The sequence below is a fragment of the Melitaea cinxia genome, chromosome 11 (assembly GCF_905220565.1).
Source record: "Melitaea cinxia chromosome 11, ilMelCinx1.1, whole genome shotgun sequence".
NCBI lineage: Eukaryota > Metazoa > Arthropoda > Insecta > Lepidoptera > Nymphalidae > Melitaea > Melitaea cinxia.
Genome location: NC_059404.1, coordinates 5584882 through 5601526, shown reverse-complemented (window position 1 = coordinate 5601526; position 16645 = coordinate 5584882). Strand labels below are relative to the sequence as shown.

General features: G+C 31.5%; 1 protein-coding gene across 1 annotated transcript; it reads left to right on the top strand.

The window, feature by feature from the left end:
- The first annotated feature begins 1265 nt into the window (after positions 1–1265).
- On the top strand, positions 1266–3213 carry LOC123658030 (homeobox protein 10-like). The gene is made up of 3 exons (XM_045593511.1): positions 1266–1895; positions 2135–2207; positions 2279–3213. The coding sequence occupies exons 1-3, from the start codon at positions 1266–1268 to the stop codon at positions 3211–3213; spliced, it is 1638 nt and encodes a 545-aa protein (XP_045449467.1).
- Positions 3214–16645: the final 13432 nt, after the last annotated feature.

Below are 16645 nucleotides of genomic sequence, written 5' to 3'. Positions count from 1 at the left end.
TATTATTATTTTTATTTAACTTCTAATATCCATAGTAGAACATGGTGCTAATAAAAATAAACCGAGTAGACTATAAAATCACACGCTCCCAAGTCATTTATCACGCAATACAAAAGATGACTTCGACAGCTGAATATTGTACGCTTGTTGGAACTCGGTCTAGTATAGTGGTATAAGTCACATTAACGCCGGTGGTCATAGGTTTGATATCCACTTGTGGATACTTGTATCTGTGTAAATATTCGTTTCTAGTCTGGATGTTATTTGACAAAACGTGGTGGGATTTTTTTAAAGAAGATATTTTAATTGTTTATTATTTATTTTAATAATCCATTTTAATTAACTATTCTAATTTGTGGTACAAGAGGCTTTTGCCCAACTGGGTGGCATTCAGAATTAATATAAAAAATTTATATTTTTTCTTAACGACATTAGTATCTGTACCTTAAGTGATAAGTGGTTCAAGTTACATCTAAATTGCGTAAGGTCTATCAATTAACTATTGAAAACAATCAAAAATTTGTTACAAAACACGAAATACTACTATGAAATGACTTAGATGCACATATTACAATTAGTGCTATTTATGCACGTTGTGTGCGTAACGATATTTCTTAATCTTTAATTATTATGTAATTTAATATAATAATTTAATCGTTATGTAAAAAAAAATATAGAAAAATAATATATGTACATTGACAGTTCATATTAAAACTCTCAATACAGTTAACAAAGGAATTGATCATATTACGACATGACTAATACAAGTTTCAAAGTTGAGTAAATAGTGCAAATGCATATTTAAACAATCATCTTTATTTTTATTTGAAATTAGAGTAAGTTTTTATGTACTTTTTAGTACATACAATATTCTTTATCATGAACGTTTTCACTTAAGATATCAGTAGCTGACGTATTATCGTAAAAGGGAATCTTAAGTAAGTAAGTTTGTATAAAGATACAAGTATTTTAGCTACCGAAATATATTTTAACCTATTATCTTGTGTTAGTTTACTATCGGAGACCTGGTATGTCCGTCTTATCGCGAGCACACAAACAAACCGGGCAAGTCAAAATGTGGTACACAAACGAACAAAGTCATTACCAAATTAACGACATTCAGGTGAACAAAAAAGCATTTAGTAAACAAATCTTTAACAGTGTGGTCGCGTCAGTGCTTAGTGACTTCATATCAGTAATTGTATACTTAAACGTGTCATAATAAAAAAAGCGATGTGTCGAAGAATTAGTACAACTTAACTAAAATGTCGACCTCACCATCCCCACTCCCGAGCCTGCAATCAGATGAAGATGTTAGTGATTCCATGTCATCCGATTTTTCAAGTGATATGGTTCCAAATAACATTTGCAAAACAGAGACACCACAAAAGAATTTATACAAAATAAATTCTCTCACTTCTCATGGAGTAGAAGATATACTTTCGGATGGAGTAAATTACATCACACAAGAAAATACGTTTCAAGAGTGTAAGGCTGAAGCGATTTCAGCTATAGCAAACTCATTTGTACAGGATTATAACTCAAGAGATTCGACAGGATTTAGCATACACGACATTCTTGGACTGCAACAATCGTATGCTGCTCAAGGTGAATTGGAAACTAGATATGAACACCAAACAGCTCAATATGATAATGTAAGCAATAGCTCAAATAATAATTATGCATCGGGTAATGATGAAGTTCTACCAGAACAATGCTTTAGTAAAAAAGATTTGTTTACTTCAAATGATGTTGAAAATCAAGATATTTATATAATACATAACTATACAAGAAATGAACCCGTTGAATGTCTTCAGAGAGGTGATTTGGGCAACGCGGTTATAAAAGATTCTAAAATAGAACACGACTTGAACGAACCAAATTTTTCTAAACAGGTAAATATATTTTCAAGTATATTTTTTCCAAGAAAAATATTTCAAATGTTTATCAAGACATACCTTGATTCGCGTGATTTACCACAAAATAACCGGTTTTATAATGACTTTTTAATTTAGTCATAGATAATGGCAATTAAGAAATAGGCTGAAGGAAATTCACTTTATTTTATTATTAATCATAGTGAACGCAAGACGCGTTTGTTCCTAATATGTAAATTAATATTGTGTTGTTTCAGAGTTCTACCTGGTGTAATAAATCACCAATGGTTAACAATCAAAATATAAGCGCAACTTCACCAGTATCAAACGGTAAATAGCTTTAAGTTTTTAAATAAGCTGTTTTTGACTACTTATTTTACTTAATACTATGGTCTTTTCAGATATGTCGACTGATTCATCATCGTACCCAAAAGGATTTGCAAAAAGAGCACGGACCGCTTATACAAGTTCACAGTTAGTTGAATTGGAAAATGAATTTCACCAAAATCGTTACCTTTGTCGGCCAAGACGTATCGAATTAGCCAACTACTTACAATTATCAGAAAGACAAATAAAAATATGGTTTCAAAACAGACGCATGAAGTACAAGAAAGACAATAAACATAATAAACCAACTTCGTCAGTGGATGATAACAGCTCTGCGACCAGCTCTAAAGGCTTGTCACAAAATGAAGATCACAAAATAAGTCATGGAAGAAACTGTGGAGGTCACGACCGTCACAGACGATTACTAATGGATGGCCATGCCAGTCATCATAAAATTTATCTTTCTTCTAATGAAACACTCTCACGGCCTCCAGAATATTCATCAGTTTCACATTTAAAATCGGGTTTGAAAGATCCTCCGAATAATATTGAATTACCAGCTTATACACCTAATCTGTCTTATTCCTCGTATTATTCGGCTGGAGTCAGTAGAAATGCCTACTCACCGGTATCTGAAGTTTATCGATACAGCAACGATGAATCACTACAACCAAGTCCACATACATTGTCTACGATGCAATCGGATACTTACGTTCCTAACGGTGTCAATTTTAAACTAACTGATGATATGGGACGATATCCGTCCGGAACCACCTATTATCCACTTTCAAATGGAGTTGTGATGCCTTCTACTATTGCTGATACTTATGTATATAGTTCAACTGTGCCTACTTTAAGCTCTCACACATACGAAGATAACACTTCGTATAATAGGAGCAACTTACAGTTGCCACAAGATTCCTACTTTCAATATTTGTCAACTTCCGATACCACTAATCAACACAGTTCATCAACTACAAACAAATACCCGTCCTATATAGCTTTGTAAGAATTTACTTATTTAGAATATGATATTTTATTGTCAACAAAATAAAAAAGTATTAAAAAAGAAATTAGTAGAATTGAAAAAAATAATAAACCAAAATGTAATTTTAACACTGTTAACAGTTATATATACGGCATACGTTTATTGATAAAACTTAATTATTTTATTTTAATTATTTGTGTAATTAGCACCTAGCTTTGGATTACCTGAACATGAACAATTAATATTATTTCATTTTTAAATACATAAATATGAGTTTAAATTTTTTTATTCTACATTTTTTGCTGTTGTTTTATTTTATTTCTAAATAATATCTTTAAATGTTATTGGTAAGACAATATTTGATTATTTCATTCTACTTCAATATAAAGATAAAAATTGTACACTTTATATTACCGTTATGCAATATTTTACTCACACCATTCAAAAAATAATTGTTAAGTAGGTAGGTAGTAAGTACAAGTAAGTTTTATGGCACTTTTTTTTCGAAAGTCAAACTTTTCTGAAAAGAACCAGGAAAAACTTTTAAAAAATGTAAGAGAAATGGTACAAATATTCTTAAATTTTGACATATAGTCGTAGTCTGAGTTCTTTAAGATGCCCACATAATTAAATCGTCATCTTATTAAGTTACATATATATAATTTAAAGTGAGATTATTATTATTATTTTTAAGTGAGAAATCAATAAAAATTTGGGTAAGTACATATTTGTAATTCTAATATACTTCTATAGTATATTCTAAGGAAAAAAGTGTTTAGATTGTGTACAATAGTATAGATATTTAAAAAAAAGTTTCATTTAAATGTCAATTTTGATGAAAAAATCTCTTTAAATTAAATTTGAGTAATTTTTAATATAAATGTAACAACAAAATTACGAATATTATTATTAGTTCTTATTTGATGAACATGAAAGAGCAGTTATGACTAAAGAGATTTTTTTGTTACAGAACGTTTAAAAGACGTTTTTCAGTTAATGAATTTACAATATTATTAGGAACATTTAATTCAATTGATACCAGTACCTCAAACGTACACAGTTTTATGACCTAAAATAAAAATAAAATAAAATAATCTTGATCCTATTTTGATTTAGATGCAATGCAAAGGCTTAAAAAGTTTTTATATATTATTTTAAACAATCAAAAAAATATATCTACTGTTTACATTGCTTTATACTTTAGTACTTTATAATATTTTAGAAAAGGGAATAAAAACTAAAAATTAAAGTTGACATAATGATTTATTTACAAGTTTAACACAAACAATTAAATAGAAAAAACATAACGACAAAAAAAACATTCAATCGATATGACAGTACCTAATAGATTCAATTGTAAGTAAAAGATATGTGTATTCATGTTGTACTGGACACACTCTCACACTGGCCTGGAGTACATATAATTGGCTGAATTACTGGTTCTGCATGAGGTTTAGGCTATGATTTGACCAATTCCATCATAGTTTTATCATCCAGTCTTACAAAACCGCGTAGATCTGTGCAACGTTTTATTTGCGTTTCAATTTTTGCTACCGTTCCAAAAAATTATTCGTATCATATTCGTATGTATACCATGGCTACTTTTTCAATATCATTCTGGAACATCGTGGTCAATAAACTGAAAGATAGAAAGAAATTGAGTTACAAAAATGCACTTTATCACGTCAACCGACTTTCAAGGGAAGTTCAATTCATCTGTATTTTATATTTGTCTTCTTACTTTTTAGGTACTAGACGCAACAATTTGGTGAATCTTTTTTAACTCGGAAACAAAATTTTATTCGAAAGCTGGTGCTTATCGTTTGGTTCCGTCTAGTTTTGAGTGAGATCCAACGAGCTATTTTTATACTTGATGATGTACTCGTAAACTAAAGCCGGTTTTATTATAACAAATAAAAATGTATGTTAAAAAACTTATTCAATCTTATACATACATTTAAAGAATGTTTTACCATGATATCTGCAGCTAACGTCATTATGACTTCGGAATATAATTATAAAGTTCTTCCGGCGACACGCATAGCTGAAAAGAATTATATTGTATTAGTGCATATATAAATACTCGTTATTAATCATCAGGATGAACAAATAAAATCGAATTACTAGTGTTTATCGTTTACTAAAGAAAAATTTTCAAAGCATAGATAAAAACAAAACGCGTGTGATGTTTACGTCAATGTAATAACCCCAAAAATAATAGGATATAAAAATATGTCTCGAAGATCTGTACAAACTTCAGTTCAGTTCTTTGCTTAATAGCTTTTAATTGTCTCACTATACAAACTTTATGAAATAAAGAATCCTTGAAATATGTCAAAGTCACGACAAGCAAGATACGCTCTCTAAAAATTTATAATTTTACTTGTTAATCGGAAGTGTTTTCTCGAAAATCCTGCTTTAAACTATTATATACACTAGTAACTGTTAGTGGTGCTGTTATTGCAGTGAAATTTTAAACATCAGACGTGAAATTCTTGTATGATGGCTGGTGATTCCTCGTTAAAAGTAAGACTACCCTCACAATTATTTTTCAAAAATAATTTTTGGCTTACCGACACTCTGTCATTTAAAGCATAGACAAAAAGTGTTGTCATTAGCATACAAAAATACCGTTTGGAAAAATTTACATTTTTCGAGTATTATTTTAAAGTATTATGTTAAAGTTTATGGTGGATATCAGTTAGGTTAATTATATCTTTAAAGTAGATGACTACTCCATCGTTTTATAAGGGGTTTATGGTTGTTGCTGAGTGAGAGTAGCCAGGTAGGTTTAGAGTTGAATTTTTTAGTCAGCACTCTGCTTAAATGAGTTTATCAGATTTTGGTTTAAATCGTTGGAGTAAAACTTCTAAGCCGATTAGATTACAGTTTATGCTTCGTATATTTAGTGTCAGTATAAAAAGGTTATCAGATAAGGAAGTAATAATATTTTGACATTCTTCAAACTCAGGGATTTGCAAATAAGATACAGACAACTGGTAAATATTTTCATATAAATTAGTTTGACAAAAACGTAAAATTATATTTATAGTTTGTGGTTAATGTAAGGAAAACAATTACGGAATGATTTTGTATATGAGTAGTAATATAATATTTTATATGTGTGTGTTTTTGATGTGAAGAGTCTGAAAGTGTTGTTTGAGTAATTATAGCATACAATAAGTATTAGTAGATTGGTTAATATATGTCTGTGTTGAGTTATGGCTATAGTTTAAAAATTATTTTAATTAATTTTGGTTTGTGCAGCTTTATGTTACGCAAAAAAAAAAATAATCTAAGAATTTAAACTTAAAATTAACATGCAATGTTATAGTTAATACAATAATAAGACAATGTAATTAAGTAAACAATTAATGTATATGTATAAGTAATTTAAGGAGAAAATTAGTCATTTTTTATATCAGAATTACTACTTATCGAATATATGAGGAGTCTTCATTACTTTTTAGATGAACCATACCATTCGCTGCCCAGCAGAAGCTATATCCGTGACTTTTCCGTGACTAACGGGCTAAATAATATATGTTTTTGACTGTAACTTGAATCAAGATGGCTCGTGTTTGCTGCCTTTTCGGTTAATTTTGTTGCATTTTTTTACCAGATTAAAGACCTTTTCCTTCAGGAGAACCGTGGTGAAATTGTCTACAACTGAATCGGAAGAATCTTTTGTTTTCAAACTGTATTTTTTTTATGTCACTAGGTCGGCAAACAAGCGTACGGCTCACCGGATGTTAAGCGATTACCGTAGCTTATAGACACCTGCAACACCAGAAGCATCGCAAGCGCGTTGCCGACCCAATCCCCAATCCCCCAGGTATGTATGTAATGTATATATCCTTAATATTACTGGTTTTAATATTTCTCCTAATTTTGAAAGCTAGTTTCTCCTTTATGTTTTGGAATATTTCAAATCTTAATCACTACCCCTTGAGTTTTTCTTTCTAATGCTTCCAATTTGATGTCTAAGTCTATAATAATTAACTTATCAAACTGTATTTCTTCTTCAAGATACGCTATTTTCAATAAAAAAAAGTCGTCATATTTAATTGGCGTATGCTCAATACTTGCTTGCAACTCTTGAAAACGTTCTATTCACTAGAGAAAGAAGAGAACATATTTTTTATTAATTCTAAAGTATTGGAATTTTCCCCATCTTGATTTCACTTTTTAGCCGACTTTCAAAAGGAGGAGGTTTTCAATTTGATTGTATTTTTTTTTCATTTTTTTTATGTATGTTACCTTAGAAGTTTTGACTGGGTAGGCCGATTTCAATTATTTTTTATATCATATAGTCCCATTTAAATTGAATTGAGATCTGAAAAGTATTTTTCAAGTTATATCTAATAATGCGTACTTATTTGACTATTTATTCGTTGACTTACGTTGTACCGCATGACTTTTAACTGGGTCTTACAATTTTGATGATTCATATTTAAGCAACGACGCCGCGTTGGCGCAGCGGTCACAGCCATGGATTGTACCTGTTGCGCTGGTAGTTGCGAGTTCGATCACCGCACTTGACAAACATTTGTATTGGCCATACAGGTGTTTGCCGTGGTCTGGGTGTTTGTTCAGTCCTAGCGGGTCTCCCCACCGTGCCTCCCAGAGCACGTTAAGTCGTCTTTCCCGGTTGTTATCATGTACACCTAATAGCGATCGTTACTCATAGTAGGGAATATAGCCGCCAACCCGCATTGGAGCAGCATGGTGGATTAAGCTCTGATCTTCTCCTACATGGGGAAAGAGGCCTATGCCCAGTAGTGGCATATTACAGGCTGAAGCGTATATTCAATCAAAAGCTGATGCTTGTCTTGTAGTCTCATTTAAATTTGATTGAGATCTGATAACTGGCTTTTGAGTAATCTTTGATAACGCGCATTTTCTTGACTATTTTTTCGTCAACTAACTTTGTAATACTTATAGCTATGTAACTGAAGTCGGGTTTTTTTTGCGAGCACACTCAATTATTTATTTACGTAATGTTAGCTACTAGGTTGTGAAGATCGGTTTCGGACTCGCAGTGTTCTAGGGACAATGCATTTTTTTCTTTAAAAGTGTGTCAAACTTTTTGTTTCATTACGAGTGTCATCTTTGGGCATTGCCAGTACATTTTAGTGGCATGCTAGTTAGCATGCTATGTAGGATACAGTAATGTAATCTACAGTAAATTGCATTCGAGTACTATCAGGACTCAATTTTATAGATAATAACATTAAATTCATCTAGACCTCAATAACAGTGATTCTTTTTTTGAGGAAATAATGAACAAAATAACAATGCAGATAGTTTTGGTTTTCCTCTCGTGGGATGCAGAACGCTCTCCGCTGTCACTCGTATAGCTCACCGGCCGACACGATGTTGTTACACAAAATCAATGAGATGGCGAGCACATAAAGAATGTGCAGTAATTGGGGCGATAGTTATCGCGCGTGAGACCAGGATAGTATTATAACTTTCATTTTGCTGTGATATTTGTGGGCTTTGGGTGCGCTTACTCGGATACGCCGTGCACTTGTTCGATAAATTCGAACGCGCTGACTCTTTGGAAATATGCACTCCTATTTTATTATTCAATTATGTAGAAAAAACATAACGACAGAAGAAAAAACAATTCAATTATGAACGTAATAAGGCTTCTTTATCAGGGAATTCTGGTGATGATGGAGCTTTGTCGTCGTTTCCCTTTACATTCATAGGTTATTTGTGTTCATGGTGTACTGGATGATTACATATAATTGGCCAAATTACTGGTTCTACTGCAGTTTCGTTTTTGTAGATAAATATACATATATTTGATTTTCGCCAATTCCATCATAGTTTTATCATCCAGTCTTACAAAATCGCATAGATCCGTGCACTGTTTTATTTGCGTTTCAATCTTTGTTACTCGTTCCAAAAATGTATTGGTATTGGATTGGGTATGGATTGATTCCCATGGTTGAATAAACTGAAAGATAAAAAAAAAAGTTACAGAAATGCAATTTATTTTTAACTGAGATTAAAAGAAAGGGGTTCTCAATTCGACTGTATTTTATAAATATGTGTCGTCTTCTTTTATTGTAGTAAAGTCGTTTTTTTTTTTTTTTTAAATTGAAATTTCTCTAAAAAACGTTCAATTTCATACATACTATTAAATGACGGTTTCCCATGATATCTGCAGCGAACTCCATTCCGAGTTTTCGGAATTTAATTATAAAATTTTTCTGGCGAAGCGCAAAGCTGAAATAAAATCAACTTTATTAGTGCATATGTCAAAACACATTATTGATCATCAGGATGAAAAACTATTTAAAACATAGATTAAAACAGAACGCATATATAGTTTTCCTCATTATAGTAGTGTAAGCCAAGAATAGTAGGTAATAAAAAAGGTATCTTGAATATACATACCCTACAGATAACTTATGACATATTTTTTTTAACCGTCGAAGTCTAAATATAGCATATTTAAGAAATATTTCTATTTGAAAGTGTGAATCTTAAGGTTGTAGTCTACTAATGGAAGAGAAACAGATGCTAATGACCTACTACGTACGTAACTCATTTGCAGGATAAACTTTACCACAACCAGTCTCAAATACTTCAATGAAATTGTACATCTATTTAAATATGTTATTTTTTTTAATCAAAAAAGTCCTAACGAAACTAGAGCCTCGTAATTAAATAAACTGAACCCCCCAAAGAAAAAGGGTTGGTTAGGTTAGAAGCGAACAGAAATTCCGCCGTATAGTACTTTTTCTTCGACACAGGCTTGGTTGGTTATAGTGCTCTCATGGTTTCTGTACACAATTTTCTTCCCGTCGTGCTTGTATAAAGAGAATTAAACCTCGTCTGAAAACATAAATCTCGACCAGTCATTCAGAGTTCTATTCTCGTGCTCTCTAATTTAACTCAACCTTCGATTTCTATGGTATCTCCCTAGTTTTGGACCATTTGCAGGTCCTAATGACTTTGAATTTGCTTCAGCCAGACGCCGCCTTAATGTATCTGCACTCAGATTATTTCCTCCAGCTCGTAAATGATGATTATTTACTTCAACAGCCGTAAAAAAGTGATTTATCAAAATTGTTAGCACTTTATAGCAATCCTCCTGCGCCGACGTGTACCTTGTTCTGCCTATTCCTGGTCCTAGATAAAGATCTTAGATTGGATCCAGTTTCATGAAAACGCTGGAGTACTCGCTGAACTGTAAAAAGAATTACACCAATAGTTCTCGCTGTTTCGCTGACTGTGCCCATCTTCGACCATTGTCAGGATCCTAGTACTTTCTTTGGGGGTTAATATGGACGGCATAAATTAATAAGGCAGAGACACTAAATATGCCATGACTTTTTAATCACAAAATTTTTGGTACTAAATTCAAAAACAACCATTATTTTACATTTTCAGTTCTTTTTTAAGTAATTCTACCAAAAATATGTGGAATTAAATATCCTTTTACCTATTTAGTCTTTACTTCATTAAGCTATGTCAAGTATTTTTGACGATATTTTTAAAACTTTATTATACAAGTGAATTATAAGGGAATAAAAAACTAAATATTAAAGTTGATTAAATATGTATATATTTCAAGTTTAAAACAAATAATTGTATAGAAAAAACATAAAAAAGAAAAAGAAAAACAATTCAGTTACGAGCGTAAAGTAAAATACGTAAAGTTTCTATAATCATCAAGGAATTCTGGAGATGATGGGCTTCGTCGTTGATACCCTTCACATTCATAGGTAATTGTGTACTGGATGATTGCGTATAATTGGCCGAATTACTAGTTCCACTGAGGTTTTGTAGATAAATATATGTCTATGATGTTGGCCAATTCCGTCATTGTTTTCTCATCCAGTCTTACAAAACCGCGTAAATCCGTGCACCGTTTTATTTGCGTTTCAATATTTTTTATTCGTTCCAAAAATGAGGATCACGTGGTGGATTAAACTTTCCGACACTTAGAGAATCCTGATGAAGAAAGAGAAGAAGAATATGATGTTACTGGCTGAATCAATGAATCAATTGTTAGTACAATTTCCAACTTGTGTAATGGAATTGTTAAGCTCTGTTGCGGCACTGACTTTAAAGTTGTGACAATTCGAGTATATGATTAAATATTAATGTTTCCACAAAAGCAAGTATTCATCTGTGCATAAATGAGATAAGATGAACGAAGAATAAGAATGAAGGCGCAAATAAATGAGAGCAGTGAAAAATGACAGATATGAAATACTAATTCTATACAGACAAAGTTGCGGATAAAAGTGAGGAAATAAATAAAGAAGTAGATTTATTATCAAAAAAACATTCTCTTCTTATTAAAAATTTGTGTTTTTTTTGCAATAGACAATTGTAAATGTTTCACAGTGGAGAATCAGGTTTTTATTTCAAGTCCTACATTCTCAAATGCGTTAAACACATCCATCAAAAGTTGTATCTACAGATCATATAGCAGATTGCATGCTATTCGATTGTGGTCTATTTTAAATATTCAGGGAACATTTATTCCGAATAGCAGTTTATTTGTGTTTAGCGAGAGGTGTCTGAAGAAGAAGATTAAGAATATTTTAACTTGTAAACTAAATTCGGTTTTTTAAAACAAATAAGAGTTTATCTAAAAAACCTTATTCGATCTTATACATACCTTTAAAGTACGATTTCCCATGACATCTGCAGCTATCTTCATTCTGATTTTTCTGACAGTAACCATAAAATTCTCCCGACGAAAAACGTTGCTGAAAAAATAAAACTTCATTAGTGAATAATATATCAAAAAAAAATTGATTAACAGGTTAGAAGAATATCGTCAAAATACTGATACTCATCATTTTTCAAAAGTTTTGTTTGAAGCTCAATACGCACAAAGTTTTGGTATAACCTAAATAAATTAGATAAAACGAAAACGAAATAAGAAAAGCATGCAATAAATTAATAATTTTTAAAATATAGAAATATAAATTAACTCTGCCGCTTTTGGATACATCGGTGTTGTTATAGCTTTAGGAAGTCCGCCTTTATTTGTAAATCTACAGGAATGAATGCAACTACATGGTCGATTCATATTTACGTTTACTCTGTTCTTGCTAGCAAACTTGGTACAAACTGTTATAGTCGCAGTAGTAAAGTGAGTGCATGCCCTTTATTCCTTATCTACTAAATCGGAGTCATGACACCTTTATGTTTCCAGAGAAGTATTTGCGTCATTTGTCCAACTCACATTAGTTAATCGACTGGTCTTTATGTAAAAGAAAACATTAACTTGTTGGCACTCTATTAACACTTACAATAATAACTATACGTTACAAACATTGGTTGCAATATTTAAAATTGTTTTCTTTGTCAGTTTCAGGATTGTGAACATTCCAACTATCCTTTCTCTTATAGAACATCATCTGTAGCACTTGACTAACTGTAGGTGCGAGAAGTCATAGATGTCACAGTTATTTTTTTATAATGTATAAAATAGCATTATGCATATTTACCTTTGTAAAGCTTTATGCTTCCTGAGGAGTATTTGCATTATTTATTCAACCCTTACTAGTTAATCGACTCCACCTCAGATAAAAGAAAACCTTAAGTTATTTTAACTTTATTTACAATTACAATAAAATTATAAAAGTGTAAGTCACGGTATTTGAGACATTTCTCATTGAAAATTTTAGAATTGTGAAGAATCTAACTATTCAGTCTTTTATAAAACATGTTATGTAGCACTTGTGCAACGATAGATGCTACATACTACGACTAGCCTATTGGCCATTTTGTAGGTAACTAGTGAACCATTTTATAGTTTTAGCGTTGAATGCATAATATTTTAATTTAGACATATAAACAGTTTCCTGTTTATCATATCAAACGCACGAGAAAAGTCCAAAAATACAAGAATTGTGCCTTCTCCCACGTCCTGATCGCATAATTTGTTGTCTACAACATGCAACAACGCCATAGTGGTACTTTAATATTTTCTAAAACCAGGTTGTATGTAACTCGAATAGAAGTCTAATAATAAAATTTGATTAGACTCTAAGAATTTCGTTAATTGATTACACATAATCTTCTCCAAACACTCCAATCTCAAACCTTTGATATACTAGGCAGTATACTAACAGACCATAGCTTTTTAATTTCATTCACGTTTTCTTTTTTGGGAATCGGTCTCACTCGAGCTGTCTGCCATATTTCATTTTTAGCCAACGTACTAAGTAATATTAATAATACTATATCCAAATAGAACTCGTCAGCACCAATTACATTTGACTTTCAGAAGTAAATTATTTTTGAAATTTTTAATTTATTCGCAGGCTATTAACTATATTCCACTAAAGAGCCTTATGCTACTCAAAATATTATTGAGAAACATTGAGAAGGTGTATATTAATCATTTGAGGGTCTTTAAAATATTCAGGTATACTATGATTAATATCTCTGTTTTATATTCTTCACTTTTGAGATATTTCCATAATACTATAGAGTTTTTAAAATTAGAATGAATGTGATAATTAAAATAAACAGACTTTTCTCTAGAAATAGCTTGTGCAAGTTCTGATTTTTACTGTATTTCTTACGTACATCCAAGTTAGACCGTCCTGATCTTGTATGAGCCTTATGAAAGTAACTTTCTTTAAAAGCATAGTAACGTCGTCATACACCCAAAACAAATACGCAGCAAACACTGCCACCACAATTAACTTGACCTGTTTTGGCCACCAACTGTTCCGGATCTATATTTTTTAATGTTCGGTACCTAATTACGGTTTCGGTGTTTTATATTTGACAATTTGACTGGTATGAGAACAGAGAAGGTTGATCAAAGTCTCACTGTTAGCTCCAAAATGTGTTGGATTGTAAGCATCTTGCGCTGAGCCATAGGTGGAAAGAAATAGATCCAAAGCGTACTTTCGAGGGTCATGATTGTTAGGGTAATTTTTATATATTATATATAAAATATCAGTAGCAGACATGGCAACCGATAGCAGCGTCACCTACCGGGTCCAATTGTGTTTTCAAACTATCCATGAACCCATAGAAATATACGCACAAAATTTTAACTAAATCGGTTCAGCTATTTTGGAGGAGTTTAGTGACAAACATACGCACAGAAGAAATGTATATATAGTAAACTAATTATGCAAGTGCATTATGGTAAGGGAATAAAAAACTAAAAATTAAAGTTGGTCGAATGATTTCTTTTCAAAACTAACACAAACAATTATGTAGAAACAAAAACATAACAACTGAAAACAAAAACAATTCAGTTATGAACATAATAAAGTTTCTATATCAGGGAATTCTGGAGAAGATGGGCCTTCGTCGTTGCTTCCCTTAATATTCATAGGTAATGTGAATGTGATGTACTGGATGATTACAAATAATTGGCTTAATTATACTATATGAAACTTAACTATAGCAATTTTTTTTAAAAAGGACACACAAAAAAGTAAAAGTACACACACACGCTTGTTTACATATGCTTAAATTTATAAATATATGTATAAATTTTACTAGGTTTTTGAGTCGGTTCTGCGGAATAATTTGCCATTTTTGTAATAGAGCTTCCTTTATTTCTAGTAGCGTGATTAGCAGCAGAATCTGCTGACGTGCACTTCGTGCCTGTTCTTCCCATGCATGCTCAACGGGGTTTAAGTCGGAGCTGCGAACAGTAGCGAATAGAGTTTCCACCGTAAAGTACTTTTTCTTCGACACAGGCTTGGTTGTAGCGCTCTGCTGGTTTTTTTCTCCCGTCGTGCTTGTATAAACAGAATCTAGACTCGTTTAAAAATATAACTCCTGACCAGTCATTCAGAGCCCAATTCTCGTGTTCTCTAACATAGCTCAACCTTCAATTTATATGTTCTATTTATATTTTACTGTATCCGTACTCAGATTGTTTGCTCCAGCTCGTAAATGATGTTTATTTACTTCAACAGCCGTAAGAAAGCGATTTCTCAAAATTGTTGACACCATATAGAAATCCTCCCTCGCCGTCGTGCATCTTGTTCGGCCTATTCCATGTCCTAGAAGATCGAATCCAGTTTCATGGAAACGCTGAAGTACCTACTCGCTGATCTGTAGAAAGAGTCACACCAACAAGTTCTCGCTGTATTTCGTAATTAAATTCATAATTTTTAATTTTAAAAACAAGCTAAGCATAACAAATGTAAGCATAACGAACGTATTAGGAATGAATTTTTTTTTTTATTATTATATGAATTATAATAATAATTACTTCTAGTTTGCCTTATTTTGTTGTAAAACTTAATGTACCTCTTTATATAACAAAGAAAATAACAAAATAAAATAAAAATATTTTGTTTATCTGATAGCTATTTTTAAATTATATTGAATAAGTTTTTTTTTTTTTTTTTTTTTTTTTATTTATTTATATATACATACATATTTTTATTTTTACAGTAACAATGCCATTAAACCCTTATTGGGTTTGTCTTGGTTAACATACCGTATATGTTTAAAAACCTGTCTGTAAGAATGTACCCGCATTCTACGCACAAACATTATTATGCTTGCATCTCTTAAATGTTTTGTTATCCTACCCCATATACTGCATAATTATTGTTTATTTATATTTTGATTTGTATTACTTTACTTACTATTGAGAACAATTGTAACTTATAGATTGTAGCTCACACAAATATTTTAATATATTTCTTTTCTTATTGTAAGTTTTAAACTTTAGAACTTCGATACGGGTTTAATGGCATTGTTACTGTAAAAAAATGCAAGTAAATAATGAGGGAGTAAGAAGCATTAAATTTAATTAAAATGATTTATTTTCAAGTTTAACACAAACAATTGTACAGAAAAAATATAACAACAGAAAAAAACATTCCAATTACGGGCGTAAATTAAAGAACGTAAAGTTTGTACATCAGGGAATTCTGGAGATGATAAGCTTCGTCGTTGATACCTTTCACATTCATAGGTAATGTATTTACTGGATGATTGCATATAATTGGCCGAATTACTAGTTTCACTGAGGTTTTGTAGATAAATATATGTCTATGATGTTGGCCAATTCCATCATTGTTTTCTCATCCAGTCTTACAAAACCGCGTAAATCCGTGCACCGTTTTATTTGCGTTTCAATATTTTTTATTCGTTCCAAAAATGTATTGGCATTTGATGTATCCCACGCTTTTTTCTTCAATATCATTCTTGGATATCGTGGTGAATAAACTGAAAGATAAAAATAAATTGAGTTAGAAAAATTAATTCCATCTTCCGACATTCAATGGAAAAGATTTTCAATTCAACTGTATTTTATACATATGTGTCGTCTTTTTTTGTCCGCACCGATTTTGATGAATATTTTTTAACTTAGAAACGAAATCACATTAGAAAGTTGTCGATTGTCGTGAGCTCCCGTCTAAATTTGAACGAGATCTAACAAGTTACTTTTGGGGTATCTCAAATAATATACTCGATGGTG

Bases quoted from the DNA above. Each gene is read 5' to 3' on its own strand.
- LOC123658030 (XM_045593511.1), top strand. From the start codon at position 1,266: ATGTCGACCTCACCATCCCCACTCCCGAGCCTGCAATCAGATGAAGAT. The intron at 1,896-2,134 runs GTAAATATATTT...GTGTTGTTTCAG, and splicing joins AACCAAATTTTTCTAAACAG to AGTTCTACCTGGTGTAATAA. The intron at 2,208-2,278 runs GTAAATAGCTTT...TGGTCTTTTCAG, and splicing joins AACTTCACCAGTATCAAACG to ATATGTCGACTGATTCATCA.